Source organism: Ambystoma mexicanum, chromosome 1p (genome assembly GCF_040938575.1).
Source record: "Ambystoma mexicanum isolate Mex_15411 chromosome 1p, UKY_AmexF1_1, whole genome shotgun sequence".
In the NCBI taxonomy this organism is placed as follows: Eukaryota; Metazoa; Chordata; class Amphibia; order Caudata; family Ambystomatidae; genus Ambystoma; species Ambystoma mexicanum.
In genome coordinates, this window is record NC_090921.1 from 979,184,597 (window position 1) to 979,199,398 (window position 14,802).

Consider the following 14,802-nt stretch of genomic DNA (forward strand, 5'->3'; position numbering starts at 1 on the left):
CCTAGCGGGCACCACAGCCTCTAACATCCAATCACTACAAGTGGCTCAGAATAATGCTGTGAGTAATATCTTTAATCAATCTTGTCGAACACATATCTCCACTTTTAGGAAAAAATTTCATTGGCTTCCAGTCAAACATCGTATAACACACAAGATGCTCACTACGACCCACAAATGCCTTAGTCTAAGTAGTCCTAGATACCTGTCAGCTCGTATTAGCACTAAGCCTAATGTGAGGAATCTTCGTTCATCCACTGCGATCGTTCTTAAACACCCCAAATTCAGGACAGCCAAATTTGGAGGTACCACTCTGGATGCTCAGGGTCCCCTTCTTTGGAACACACTTCCAGCCCGGATACGGCAGATCCAGAGCTATACTGTGTTCAAACGTGCCATAAAAACTCACTTTTTAAACTTGGAATAACTCATCGACTCTTTTCTCCTCTTCTGCCGTCTTTGTCTTGTCTTTGTGTGCGCCCTGAGGCCCACAGGTATGTTGGCGCGTCACAAAAATTAAAATAAATACATAAATAAAATAAGCCTGAAACAGTGTAATGCATGCACACTTGCACATTTTATTCAGAAGATGCGTGTGTGAAACAATTCTGTGATTTGAAGACAAGTAGGGCAATACACAGAGATGTCTAGTTGGCTTGTCCCGGTAAGACATTTTCAAGCTTCACAGTGTTGTAATTGTTTATGGACTCCTTGATTGCGGAAATAAGGGGTGATTAAAATGAATGTTGAAAACAAGAAAAGGGGGTGTTTTAAAAGAAATTGAGATGGTTACAACTTTAAACTGAGAGTACCACGGCTGGGAGTGCACCTGACATAGGTGCTGGGATCAAACCAACAACGTTACGTTCTGTACCTATTTCCACAATTTCCTTTGTGAATTCGAAATTTCCTGATCCGATGGAGCCGACTTTTAAATTGCCCTCAGGTGGGTTATGAGTCTTATGGCTCACCCTTTGACCCATGTGACGTCAGGGTGATATCACCGGGTTGCGACAGCACAGGCACAAGACTGTGGGTGATGCAGTTGTTAGAACGCATTTTATTGATAGCATTTTTCTTTCCATCAAAATTGAAAAGTGATGGATAAAATATTATAAATTAATAATAACCAGTGGTATTGCTATGAGCAACTTTCCATAATTATATTTGCCTGTCTGAGCCGAGACAATACTTGTTTTTAGTAGTCTGGGAACTTTTTGGCAACAAAAGACGCTGGGAGAGTCATGAGGGCCTTCAGATGGTGTAGTGCCCTAGCTGCTTCTCCAGCAGGCCTCCTAGACTGCAAATCCATGTTCCTTTCATAACAGCTGTTTGTTTGCCGCAGTGCACCTCTAATGGGCAGGAGTTTTATTTATTAGTGCAGCAGAAACCGCAAATAGTGCAGAAATGGCCTTTTGCTATGACGTTACTTCCTGTTAAGTGTTAATGTTGATTATTTCAAGTGCAAATGTGTTTCACATTTTGCATAACAACAAGATACATGCCTGTGACAATGACTTTAAGCAGGGGACTTCATCACAACGGCTCTAGTGGTGTGTGTGTGTGTGTGTGTGTGTGTGTGTGTGTGTGTGTGTAGTAGTAGTAGTAGTAGTAGTAGTAGTAGTAAGACTTATAGCACAGATCACATCATCTCATAACCTATCCAATGCCAGGTGTGAAGTAATCAACCAACCCAGGCTCACCACATATTACACTCTTCAAGTCCTAAATGCTTCATGTGAAGAGAAATGCACAATGGCACGCATTAAGAATGACAGAATGTCCCAAACATGATTTGAGGACTTCGTGTCGGCATATTATTCATACACCAGTAGCAATACTATTTCAAGGATGCTGGCAGTGACGTCGCCGCGGTTACTTTGCATGTGGATTACTGTTGTTCGGCAGAAGATAGCACATTTATTTCTGTCTATTAAGCGGGTTAATTTCACAGGGCCACGTTCCTGCATAGGTCATGAGAAAAGAAACCAATGGCCCTTGGCAGCAGGTGTGCGTACCGTGTCCCTGTAAAGAGGCTAACAGTGCTTAGTTCCTGACCGTGAAATAGTGCACAGAGTCGATTTTCCAGGAGGTGCAACTATATTGACATTTAAGTCGTGTTCACATTGCAGTATTGGATTCAGGGTTTCCAGACATGGAGAAGGCTACAGTTGATATAAAGTGGTTGCAGGCTTTGTGGACAGATACCATAATTCCCAGAAAGAATACATCCATGCACACATCAACATATGTATGACCCAAGAGCAGCACAAACATGCTTCTAATCTCCAGTAAAATCAAAGACGGGTGCCTTACTTAGCATCACAATGAACATAGGCCTATAGGCTGAGTATTGTGGGTTCACCTTGCTGCTCTTACCAGCTCCCTAACTGATAATAAATTACAGACAACTTTTGTGTGTATGGAAAATTTGTAGGCCGTAGGCATTTTCTTTTCTTACAGAAAATCCATTATAACAAATCATTACATATACATATGCTTTTGGGCACACTGTGTCCAGTTCCGAAGCCGCTCAAGGCTCCTTCTGAGTCTTTGTTATCCCTGAGCCTTCGTTCCTGGGCACATGCCGCCACACCTGAGTGGGTGTCCTTTACACCCACTCAGGTCCCCCCCAAAAGCCCCCTACCTACAGCCTCTTGCCTGGAGTGCCCTAAAAATGTTGTCGGAAAAAAACCCCATCCCAACCTTTGATAGGTGCACTCCATCCTGGTGGAACATGTCCGGGTTGCTTCGGTGTAAGCCATGTCTTATGAAATGTAGACCTGTACTCTTGCAGTACTTCTCTACTGATTTATTTAACTTCTTCCTCGCTATCTCAATCGCATGTCTCTTTTGTGCCCCATGCCAGATCCTTCTAGGTGTTATTTCTGACATAAAAATCTGTCTTCCACCAGCTGCGAGCCAAGCTATGCAGTGACTCACAGATCTCTCTTTGCAATTTGCCCCTGTTTCTGCTCACCAGATCGTTCCCCCCCCTAAATGTATAACCAGGTACTCGGGGGGGTTCCCTGAAACCTATTAAGTCCGATAGCCTGTCGTGGATGTCCACCCAGTGCATCCCCGGGAGGCCCCACCATGACGTAATTGTGTTCCTGAAATGTAATCCTTGATTCACCTCTTCCAGCCACCTGCCTGCCCGGGCCACAAAAGAGTGCCCCACTATCCAGGCCGATTTGTAGGATCCGACCTCTGTGGAAACGGGGGAGATAAATATCAAATCAGTTCCTCCCTTATGTATCTCTTAAAACATTGCGACTTCCATCCCCCAATTCGTTTCACCCTCTTCGTCCCCAGGCCCCCCGCCCACGCAGAGGTTGCTGCCCCTATCCTGAAAGAGTGTGTCCCAAACTCGGCTGGATCCCATCCCGCCTTTGCCACTGCCTGCTTCAATACCGCCTGAAACTGATACCTGCTGAGCGCGCGGCCGTCCCTATGTATCAATAACTGCCCGTCAATTTCTGGTCGCAGATCTAAAAATTCCCTGGTGATGCATCTGGGACAGTGGTCCTTCTCTCTGATGCAATTGAGATCTATCGCTCTCCCCCTCCCTGTTTGGTCTGTCTTAGATTTCCTTAGCATTATTGACATACCTTTGTCGCCCATACTGGCCGTCTCCTGCTATCGTATTCCTGGCCACCAGTTCCCCTATTCTGAAAGCCCTGTAGTACGCTAGCGCAAATGCTGCCCTGAACAGCGCAGTTTCGTATGTGCTACTGCATGTATTTGGTGGCACTTTCAGTAAAATTATCAACTTCCCAAAATTGACCGGCCTTCTGCTATCTGGCTTCTTCCCCTCTAGCTTCGCCCATCCCCTCATCGCATATTTTATCTTATCACTGTCAGTCGGGTCCGGTACGCCCCCCACTTTTGCGGTATATGCCACCGCCGCTAGGTGCGCTGCTGCCCAGCTTTTCTTTTTACCTTTGGCAAATGCCCCTTCCAGTAATTCACAGATTTTTTCCTTTGATATTTCTTCCACCACTTTTACACCTGTTTCCAACAACACATCTTTTACACTCTTTGCGTACTGCTTACCTGTCTTGTATGTCAGGGCATTCCTGGTCAGCTTGTCGATGACCCTTTCTTTTTTCCACTCTTTTTCCACCACTTTTGAGTCGACCTTGAGGCCAACTGTGCTTTCCTTTCTAGTGCCTTCAACGGGACCCATGCCTTTCGTGGCGTGGGCGTCTATTCCTTGTCGGAGTCCGGTGTCTGCTTCCTGAATCTCTCCCACTGAAAACGAAAGATTGCATCAGCCACCACATTTTCTTCCCCTGCGATATGCCTCGCCTTTATGCATGTATTTAATTTCAGGCTTTCCAGTGTGATTGCCCTCATGAATTCCAACACTGACTTCATGATGCACTGCCCTTGTTTAACACATGCACTACTGCCATGTTGTCCGACCATACCGCCAACTCCTTATTGCCTAGCTCCTTCCCCCATGCGCATAACGCGACCCATATCGGGAAGAGCTCTAGTAGCGTTATGTTCTTTGTCCATTCCGCCACCTGTCATGATTCAGGCCACTCATCTGCACACCATTTTCTCCCCAGTATTGCTCCAAAACCAAAACCACCGGCTGCGTCAGTGAATAACACTCTTCTACCTTCCTCGTTCACTGGCGAGCGCCATATCACTGTACCCCTGAAGTTCACCAAAAATTCAGCCCAAACTTCTAAGTCTCTCTTGATTCCTCCCCTAGCCTGACCCTGTGGTGCCCTTTGGTAGCACCTCTGGCCTCCACTCGATCCTTCTCTGGAACACCTTTCCCTGCGGTATGACTCTTCTGCGAAGTTCAGTTTCCCTGCCAGTGCTTGTAATTCCTTCACGGTTGCCTTGTTTCTTCCTCGTAGCTCCTGTATTGTTTTGAGTAGCTCCGTCACTTTGTCCTCTGGGATCCGACACCTCCCCTTGTTCGAGTCGATCTCTATACCTAGAAACTGGATCACCTGTGTTGGTCCCGTCATTTTATCATCTGCCAGAGGAATGCCCCATTCACTCGTTATTTCTACGAATTTGTCCAGTGTTGCCTTGCACATGTCTGCCCCTTTGAGGCCGACAAATAAAAAATCATCTAGGTAATGCACCATCATGGACTCCCTCATCTCCTGTGCCACTGCCCATTGTAAAAATGAACTTACCCTCTCGAAATATGCGCACGAGATGGCACAACCCATTGGGAGGCACTTGTCGATGAAGTATTCCCCCTCCCAATGCATACATAGCCATTTTTGTGATCCGCTGTTGACTGGCAACAGGCGATTTAATGTCTGCTTTCGCCATCCATGCCCCTTCCCCTGCTTTTCTGACCAATCCCACTGCGTCTTCGAAATCTGAATATGTTACTGTTGCTTCGCTCTGAGCGATGCCGTCGTTCACCGAGGCCCCCGCGGGGTAGGATAGGTGGTGTATCAACCTGTATTCCCCTTCCTCTTTCTTCGGCACCAGCCCTAGCAGAGAGCACAAGAATTCTTCAAAGGGTAGGGCCATGAATGGGCCCTCCACCCTCCCTAGTTCCACTTCCTTCCTGATCTTCTTGGTCACTATCTCTCTGTTTTCAATTGCTGATTTCAGATTCCTGGGAATGTCTTGCGCTCCTTGGCCGGTGAACTGGATGCTGAACCCCTCCCTAAAGCCTCGCCTAATCTGCTCTGCTGCTTCTTGATCGGGGTAATCTCGGAGCCACTTTTCCATTCTCTCGATCTTTACCGGCGTGGCCCCTTTCCTGCTCCAGTTCTTATTTCTGTGTCTCGTCTCTTCTGCCGCTCGGAGCTGCGGCCCTTGTGCACTTGGAACTGCTGTGGTCTCCTTTGCATCTCTCGCATTTGTGGCTGAATTTGCACTTCCAACCCCAGCTGCATGGTACCCCTTTTTCAAAGCTCCTGCATTGCCCTGGTTCTGTTCGAGCCGTACCCGGGCTCCCACTGCCCCCACCTTGTGTTGTTGGGGCAGGCTGCTCTGCCATGCTCTCTGTGGCCCGAAATTTCTGCTCAGAAAACTCTGTTCCCTGTATCTGTCGTAACTGGAGTCGTATCTTCTGTTACTAGATCTGTAATCTGTCTTGTAATCGCTCTGCCAGTACTGCCTTCTCTGCTGCCCACCTGTATTCCGCTCCTTGGAATCCCATTTTTCTTTCAGCACATTAAAGATGTAGAGGTTGAAATTTTCCTCGTCCCAGCCCATGTCCGGGAAGCAGTCCATCTCCTTTCTGAACTCATGGTCGTACTCTAGCCATGCGTCCCCACCAAACGCTGCGTGGACCTTCAGCACCCTCTGTTGATAAGCAACTAACGCTACCCCATCCTCTGGGAATTTCTGTAATATGATTGTCGACATTATGGTAAAGGCCGACATCCAATTATCAAAGTTCCTAACTACTGGCCCCTTTTTGAGTAAACTCTTTTCGTCCTCCTTCATGTCTTCGACTGCTACATTCATCCCCCTTTTTTGACAATCTAATAATGTAAATATATCGATCAACTCCTTTCTCCAAATTTTTTCCTTTACTTTGTCATTTATGTACCAGGCCATCGCTTTCATTGACCTGCCCTGTGCGTCTTTACCCATGGTTGGCCTGCCATACTTCGTCATGAGTGGTGCCTCGTTCTCTACCGTTGCCGCCAATGTTGTTGCCCCTGCCCTATGTTTGGGCCTACCGTTGCGTTTTGCAGCGTCGCTACAATTGGCGCTCCTTGGGGCACTGGGACTACTGGTGTCCCTTGCGGTGTCGTGACCGGAACTTCCTTGGGCTCAACTGGTGCCCCCTGTGGGGTAGGAACCGGGGCCTCTTTGGGTTCTATCCCTGCCCCCCCTAACCCACTCTGCTTTTCCTTGCTCACCACTCCTTTCCACTTTACCCAAGCTTTTAGAGGATCCCTTTCTTCATCCTCACTGCTGGTTTCCTCTGACGAATTTCCCAACCATTCTTCCCTGCTTTTCTTCCCCCGTCTGCTCTTCCTGTCGTTGGTTCTGGGTGACTTACCCGAAACCGTGACGCAATTTTTTAACATCTTTACTATTTTATTCCCAACATTATTATTCACAGTACCTTTCTTTTTATCTTTCCTCTTTCTCTTGACCATCGTCCCCGTCTCCTCCTCCGTTCTTCCTGACTCTGTTCTCCCCCTCTTCTGTCCTTGTGGCACTTCTTCCTCGCCTTCGCTGCTGCTGTGTTCGATGAACAGTAGGGGGGATGCTGCCTTCGCCCTTTCTTCTTTCTGCATTACTTCCAGCACCCATTGGGCTCCATACTCCTTCTCTGCTTTTCTTGCCCATTCTGAGAATTCTCGGTCCCTCTTCGCTCTCCCGTCTGCCATCTTTCTCGTCTGAATTCTGCCGGTCCCACTTCCGTTTGCGTTTGGCAACTGTAACGACTCTCCCTCATGCTCGCTCCGGTGTCGTCTCGGTTGCCGTGTTAGTCTCAAGCGACGAACGCTGTATAAAATGCGTGAACCCGCAAGAGTTCCGCTTATTGAAGGGTCCAAAGCATGTGAGCCCGCAAGAGCAAACGTTTTTCCTTTCCCTTCTCCAGGTACCAAGAGCCTACCCGAGAGAGGTGAGCTCTTACCTGGTTTGTGCCGCCTTTCCTTTCCCAGGCTTACTTATACCCACCCGGCCTTTTGTTCCTTACTGGGGGCGGCCGGGTTACCCCCTGACCTCCTGTTATATTTCGCACCTACCCAGGTGCTGCTTCCTGCCCTTCCTGGGCCTTTGTTTCTTGTGGCGCCATTCGGATGCCCCTCCCTACGCTTTTGCGCCGTTTTCCCCCTACCCCGCGCCTAAACTCCCAGGCCCTCTATCGTTCCGCATTTCATGCGGCCCGGGCCTGGGTCACAAGTACCAGAATGCAATGTGATTAGAATCTAAACTCACACTTGACATGGTCCAACTCAAGATACATTTTTTTGACTTTTGAGTTATACATGCGTGACGAGATCACCTCCTCATAGTCAGTTGTTGATACAGTCATGCATCTAATAGTCACAAGTGAAGTGAATACAATTACATACCCACAAAAAATATACATACAGTTATGTAAATAAACGGGAGTTTTTCAGTTTAATTAAATAGTGTTACAGTGCAACTGATTATGTTTTAGGAAGGTTGTACTGTAATGTTAGCAAGGCTCACAACACAGCTTTTATTAAAAGAAAACAACTACAAAAAACACACACACACACACCTGTGTATACATGTGCGCGTGGGACACATGAGGAAATGCTAGTGTGCTACAGCTGATGGGAATTCCACATTGACGTGTAGATGCCCCGCCCCGTTCCTGCCAGTGAGCGAATCATTTCTCTTGTGTCTGATGAAGGCTGTAAAATAAGTCACTAGAGGAAAGAGTATGTGAAAGAAAGGGCATTGCCACCCGCTCAGGGTGCAGCCCTTTCGGCTGTCATTCATGGCGCGAAGGTTGCCCCTCACCATCAAGTTGCGCAACTCCCCGGATTTTTCTGACGGGGGCGAAAGCCTCAAGGCCCTTTGCAATCGGGGCGCCCGGGTACTGACACATCCTTGTCAGTGTACCAGTACACAGTGCGAACGGAAACAGTAATGCACCATTCCATGAGCCTAAATGGGAGTGTTTCACAGGTGCAGGACTTTCCATTTCAAGGACACAATATAAGCAAGCCTTTTCACATCACTCTCGCATCGTTTGACCAATGTACCCCCTCGTGTTGATATATTGGGGGTAACTCCACAGTATGAGTTCTGAGGGCCTCTGACACGCTCCCATGGGGGTCATTCAGACTTTAAAAGGGGCTACAAGGGCAACAGCGCGGTCTGGATGGATTAGTGGGCACACATAAGGCCAATGGTAATTATTGATATTGCTGCTGGCATTTCAAAACATCTACTCAATGGCACAAGCTTTACCACTGCGCCTGGGGTAAGTAGCCGCAGTGGCATTGCTGGGATAGCACTTGCTTTCTGTTTGTCAATTGTTTTTCCATCCCTTCACACCTTCATTTTAATGGCGAAAATGGATAGTGCATAACAATGTGCAAGACCGCTGCTGCACATTTTTTAATGCAGAAAATGATCTATTGTAACCCTTTTGTGCATTGCACATGAAAAGGGACGAGGGGGTCATCAGAGATGCTCGGTTTCTCATCCCCTTCCAATGTCACTGTGTCAGGCACAGTAAAAAACTGAAGAATTCTGGGGACGTTTTACAATGTATGCATCCACCTATGAAGTGAAGGGAAACATGTGGTGTGAACATCCATCCTGTAACCCAGTGGCATTTACTGCTGGTGGTATTCCTCTGGAAGACTTTAGGAGGTAGGTATGTAATGGAGAGGGCGGTAATGAGGGTGATAGTTTGCAAATACCCCTGCTTTCCCCCACTCAATCACGAGGCCCTAAGTATTACCCTGTCAGGTCCAGAGCTACGCCAATATTGTGTATGTCAATTTCACTTATTTATTTATTTGTATAGTGCACACAAACCCTCAGACATCAGGGCGCTTGTGGAAACCAGTTACATGTGGCCCGTAGGCAGGTAGAGGACATCTTCAAAAACATAGGGTTTGCAAGTATTAGATTCATAATCAAGGCATGACGGACATATACTGATATCAAACGGCTGAGTCCACGTGTAGGTATCACTACCTTCTTACTACATGGGTATAATCATATCACCTACAAAAAGATGTGAGTAGAAGTGCCTCTATAGATTGGGAACCAAAACAATTATGCAATCTCGCATCTTATTTTCATAGATTTGTGATCATCCCCATTTTATTCATCAAACAAATTACACAGTCATAAAATGATCACATCACATAAAACATTATATAAAAAACAGCATATAAAAATCAACACAAGTAAACCAATATATGTACGTCTTATTCATACAGTAAAAACACATCCTCTGTGTGGCACTTCACACTGGGGCCTTTTTTCTTTAAAAAAGTGTGTTGTGCTTTTCCTCTTATGCTTTATCAAAGCATGAGAGGAAAAGCACAACAAACTTGTCACAAAGTGTCACACAGAGGATTTTATTGTACTGTCTGAATAAGACTTACATATATTGGTTTACGTGTGTTGTTTTTTATATGTTGTTTTTTATACAATGTTTTATGTGATGTGATCATTTTATGACTGTAGTTTTTTGATGAAGAAAATTTGGATGATTACAAATCTATGAAAATAAGATGCATAATTGTTTTGGTAAGGCACTTCTACTCACATCTGCTTTTTGTAGATTATATGTACATATATCAGAGACATAGCGTGGCATATGCAAGAAGCATGCTCAGATATTGCATGGCTTTCGAGGGGTCTTACAGCACGATAAGGTTTAAGCAAACAGCCAGGTTGTGAGGGCTCTGCGGAAGGTCCAGTGGGGTTCTACCACTGACAGTGCTGGTGGGAGAGAGTTCCAGTGTTTTGCGGCAGTGACTGGAAAGCTGGAACCTCTGGCTCTAGCGGGCTTGAATGTGGGTTGCACCAGTCTGTGAGTGACTTTTCCCATGGTGCCAGGAATGATAGGAGAGTTTTTTTTTCTAATTGTACACAATAATGATAATGAAAATGACATTGAGGGCAAAATACTTTTTTTTTTTTAACAACACCGTTTATTGGTAACCTGGGAAAAAGTTATATTATGAAGTACATCTTTTTGATCAGTGATATTAGGCAGAATTCTTAAGGGAATCCAGTGGACTTGAAGTTCACACTTCGATTCCATAGTGCTTGGTTTTTTGGTACACCCCACGGGCCTTATCACCCACATGCAGTGCACTAGGCTAGGGCTTCGTGCTCCAGCCTCAGTTAAATCTCCGTCTTCTCTCCTTCTGCAGGTCCCTGCGCAGGGTCGAGGCCGCCCTCACCGCCGTGGATTTCAATGGCCAGAATCAAACCTTCGGGAACGGGCTGGTTTGTGCCTCCATCATAAAACTGAATGCAAGCAACTACCGGGGCTTGGTGGTCGACTCCAAATCCCTGGTAAGTCTGGGGCTTTCTGTATGATAGCTGTGTGATGTGTAATATCATGCAACTGGGTCCTGCGTGGCGCGACAGCGCAGCCATTTTGGCAGCCTCTTGGCGCCTGGTTCTGCAAAATTTGTGGGGCTGTTGTGGTTTTGTGCAGAGGGTGGGCCAGGTGCGTAACCTGACGTGTAGATTTGTGCGTTGCCCCTGTGCTATCTTCCCGAGGTGTTGATGCTCTGTTTGGTTCTTTGTCTTATGATGTTCAGGCCTCGCATGGCTCAATTTGCCCCCTTCGCTATTCCTTTGCTGGTTTCTGAACTCCCTGTGACTCTAGACAAACTGGTTGAAACCACTAGAACCAGGCAGTGGTATCAAAGAGTCCTGGGGGCTAGGACGTCACGACGCTCCTCTACGGTGAGGACAAGGGGCTCGAGGACTGAGAGGAGGATGTGGGGCAAGAACAGAAAATAACTGCAGTTAATACTATAGCGTCTCACTTCCTTCTCCCTTGAGCTCACACTTGCCTTGAGCCAGGTGAACCGGAAGAAAACTGGGTGTCATCACGTGATTGACCTACGGGCGGGGCAAGTGTTATGACGACCTAGGGCACGTGATCGATTCCGTAGTAGGGACATGTATGCCGCTTGCGGGGCAATGTGCCACGCCCACTCTCTGGCCCCCTAAGTGGTAGCCTAGTATTACCTTACCCTGGAGTAGGCCCTAGAGAGCTAGAAAGCAGCTCTCTGCGACCATGCAGCTGGCTGTAGTGGGGGTCATTGGGTCGAACGAGACGGGCCTTTCTCAACTTCAAGTGAGAGGCTGGACTCGTTTTAAGATCTTTAAGGAGTGGTGAGGGCAGGGCTGAATGGGCCTTTTTAAGCAAGCATTGGCAAAGACAATAGTTGTAGCTTCTCTACAGGGAGATGGATTCCCCCATAGATATTTTTAACAGTACAGCTTTTTAGATTGTATTTTATTTATTTTTCAAAATGACCCCAATAATCTTAAAATGATGTTAGTACTAACAATAATAACATGCTAGTATTATTCTTTACATTTTGCGAAAATGAAGAAACAATGAGCCGCGGACGGGACTGTAATCCAGGGCTGTGGGTTGGGATGCTGGATTGATTAGAAGCCAAGTAGTTCCAGTAACATTTGGTTAAGACGTTCTGTAACAGGAGAGGCGGCTTTATGGCTGCAATTCACCAATTCCCTTTCAGACAGATTCATCTGCAGTCAGAAATGGCTGTTGGAAATCACCTGAAAGCAGAGGTGTAGACAGGGCAGGGCCTGAGCGGGCAAGGCCCACCCAAAATCTGTAAATGCCCACCCAGAAGCACTGTGTGGGCATTTACTGATGTTAATGTCGCTGCGGCGGGCCCAAGTACATTAGCTTCAGGCCCCACTTGTTTGACAATGCTGGCTACGCCTCTGCCTCAAAGTGCCAATAATCTAAGTACGACTTTCTGTGAGGCTACAGTTAACCCACTACCTTCAGACAGCTTGTTTTGCCAGGGGAACGTACTTTCTCAGATCATCATATTGTGACAAGATTTTAGACAATACGGAGAATTGGCTCTTTGTCATAGTACAGGTGCATACGTATTACTCCACAAATGCCATCCACGGGATACTTGCTGTACCAATCTTTTTGCATACAGGTGGCAATTGCCACCTATATCAGCCAAAACTAAAACGCCAATTAAAATTGTACCTCAAATATATGGAAAGGTTGCAATTTTAGAATTATGCGTATAAAAACGAAGTGCATACTTTTACAGTTGCTAACTGAAAGTGTTGTCGCTGTGTACAACATATATTTGCTTGGCTAGCTACGGCAGTGTCTAAGGTGAAAATCTGACCAATTGGGAGAGCGGCGCTCTTCTGCCTGGATGGTCGCTGCTTTACAGCAGAATTTCGGAAACTCTCAGCCAGTCTCAAATCAAGTATAACTATAGATGTGTAAATCTAAGGTCGGTGCACTAGAGGATGCCAGAGGCAGTATTCTATCCTGGAAACATGCCAGCTCTTTCTCAAGGTCTGCTAACCCTGCAGCATGTAGTAGCTGGGCTTATCCAGTTACCCTACAAATGCCAGTTTTCCAAGTTTCACAGAAACAAGGGATGCCTGGGGCTCTGGAGTCAGGACATTACCATAGTCCAAATATGGCAGGGCAATGGCCTAGGGCAGTGTTGGATGAACAATTAGTCCAAGTAGGCACCAGCCCATGGGCCACTCCTTTTAGGGCCCCTGCGGGGGTCGGGGGGGGGGGGCTGACCTTTCGACTGCCTAGGGGCCTCCACATGGTTTAATCCAGCACTGGTTTGGGCAGTCACTGTGTGGGGACACGTGACCTCTCATCCTAAGGACATGAACATAATCATGAAAAGGGGAGTCGTGGTGATGGGGAAGCCTGACCGCCAAGATCCCATTGTTGTGTGTTTGCCCATTCTAGCCCCCCCCTCCCCCGCGTGCTTGTCAGCCATTGTTTTCTTCCCTTCTGCAGATGGGTCAAAGTGCATCTCGCGAGAAGGGGTCATTCGCGGTGTCGCTTCCGCCGAGCCTCCTCCAGAACGCCAGTGAGGGCGACCAGAAGCGGCTCCTGATTGTCAGCTTTGACAGCTCCGCATTGTTCAAGGTAATTGGAGGGGGCAGTGGGAGGGGGCGGGACACATGCAGTCGGCATCTTTGAATTGGTGATAAAAACACCCACAATCCCACAGGAAAGCTCAAGGGACACATGTGATGTCGCGTGATAGGCCTATTTAGTTCTTAAGGTTTTGTGAGAAGAAACATGCACAGGAGAATGCTCCAGAGCGCCATTTTCTGTGGACCCTGTTCCATGTATTCACTCAGGACTCGACCCCCCCCCCCCACACACACACACGTATAGAGTCTCCCGACCCCAGCGAATGCCCCCAGACATTATCCAGTGACTCTGCAACCACAGCTCTGCTGACACCGCCTGGCTACCTGCGCTGCAACGGACACTTCTGACGTGTTACCCTATATGACTCCCGGAGCACGCCACAACACCAGGCCAGTACTTACTCACGAAGGCCTTCCAGCGCTGCACTCCTGGTGGTAGTGGATGCTCCCACAATGCCCCATCGCTGCAGTCCCATAGAGTCCAAATAACCCTGTCCGGTGACAGATGTTTTACCGACCAGGCTCTGGCCCTGTGAATTGCCTCCCATTGGACACGGAGGGGAGGGCCATCTGCCCTTTAGCAACCCCCCCCGCCCGCCTCCCAAAACAGCCCTCTTTCCGCAGCTTTCGGGTTGCAAATGCAGGTAGCAATGTTTTTGATAGACATTAGCGCCGAGAAGCGTGCTGGCGGCTGTTCACGTTCTAGAGAAAGCAAACAGCAGATAAGGGCCACAAGAGGATAAGTAGGTGCAGAGCCAGCCCCATTTTTTTTGGGGGGGGGGGTGTGACGGGGGCTGGATGACCGTTTTGAAAGCTGGTACTGAATGGGGTTATTAAACCCATTGCACTGACGACCCCCCCCCCCCCACACCCTACTTGCGCCCACCAAACCCTTATCACTAAACCCAGGAGGCTGCATAGCCATTAAATTATGCCTTCCTTTTATCCAATAGATGCATCTTGCATCCTAATTCAATGGCTATTTAGTTTCACAAAGCGATGCCAGTCATTGGCAGCGTGGGCCATCTAAAAGTGAAGCCCAGCAGGTAAACCTTTTGTGATGAATCAAACTTCCAGGGATGAATATCGGTTTCTAAACCATCAATCAGCCCCACACCTCTAGTGCACCAGAAGGGAACCAAACAGATTGGAAACACAAGCAAATTATAAACATTCTTGTACAATTTT

General features: G+C 47.4%; 1 protein-coding gene across 3 annotated transcripts in view; it reads left to right on the forward strand.

Annotated features, from left to right (window-relative positions):
- ADGRG1 (adhesion G protein-coupled receptor G1) overlaps positions 1-14,802 on the forward strand; it is a 422,546-nt gene that overhangs the window by 370,074 nt on the left and 37,670 nt on the right. For all 3 annotated transcript variants that reach the window (XM_069654230.1, XM_069654221.1, XM_069654239.1), the window contains exons 6-7: positions 10,833-10,977; positions 13,472-13,603. In XM_069654230.1, coding sequence (XP_069510331.1) covers positions 10,833-10,977; positions 13,472-13,603 — 277 coding nt within the window. The remainder of the gene's footprint in view (positions 1-10,832; positions 10,978-13,471; positions 13,604-14,802) is intronic.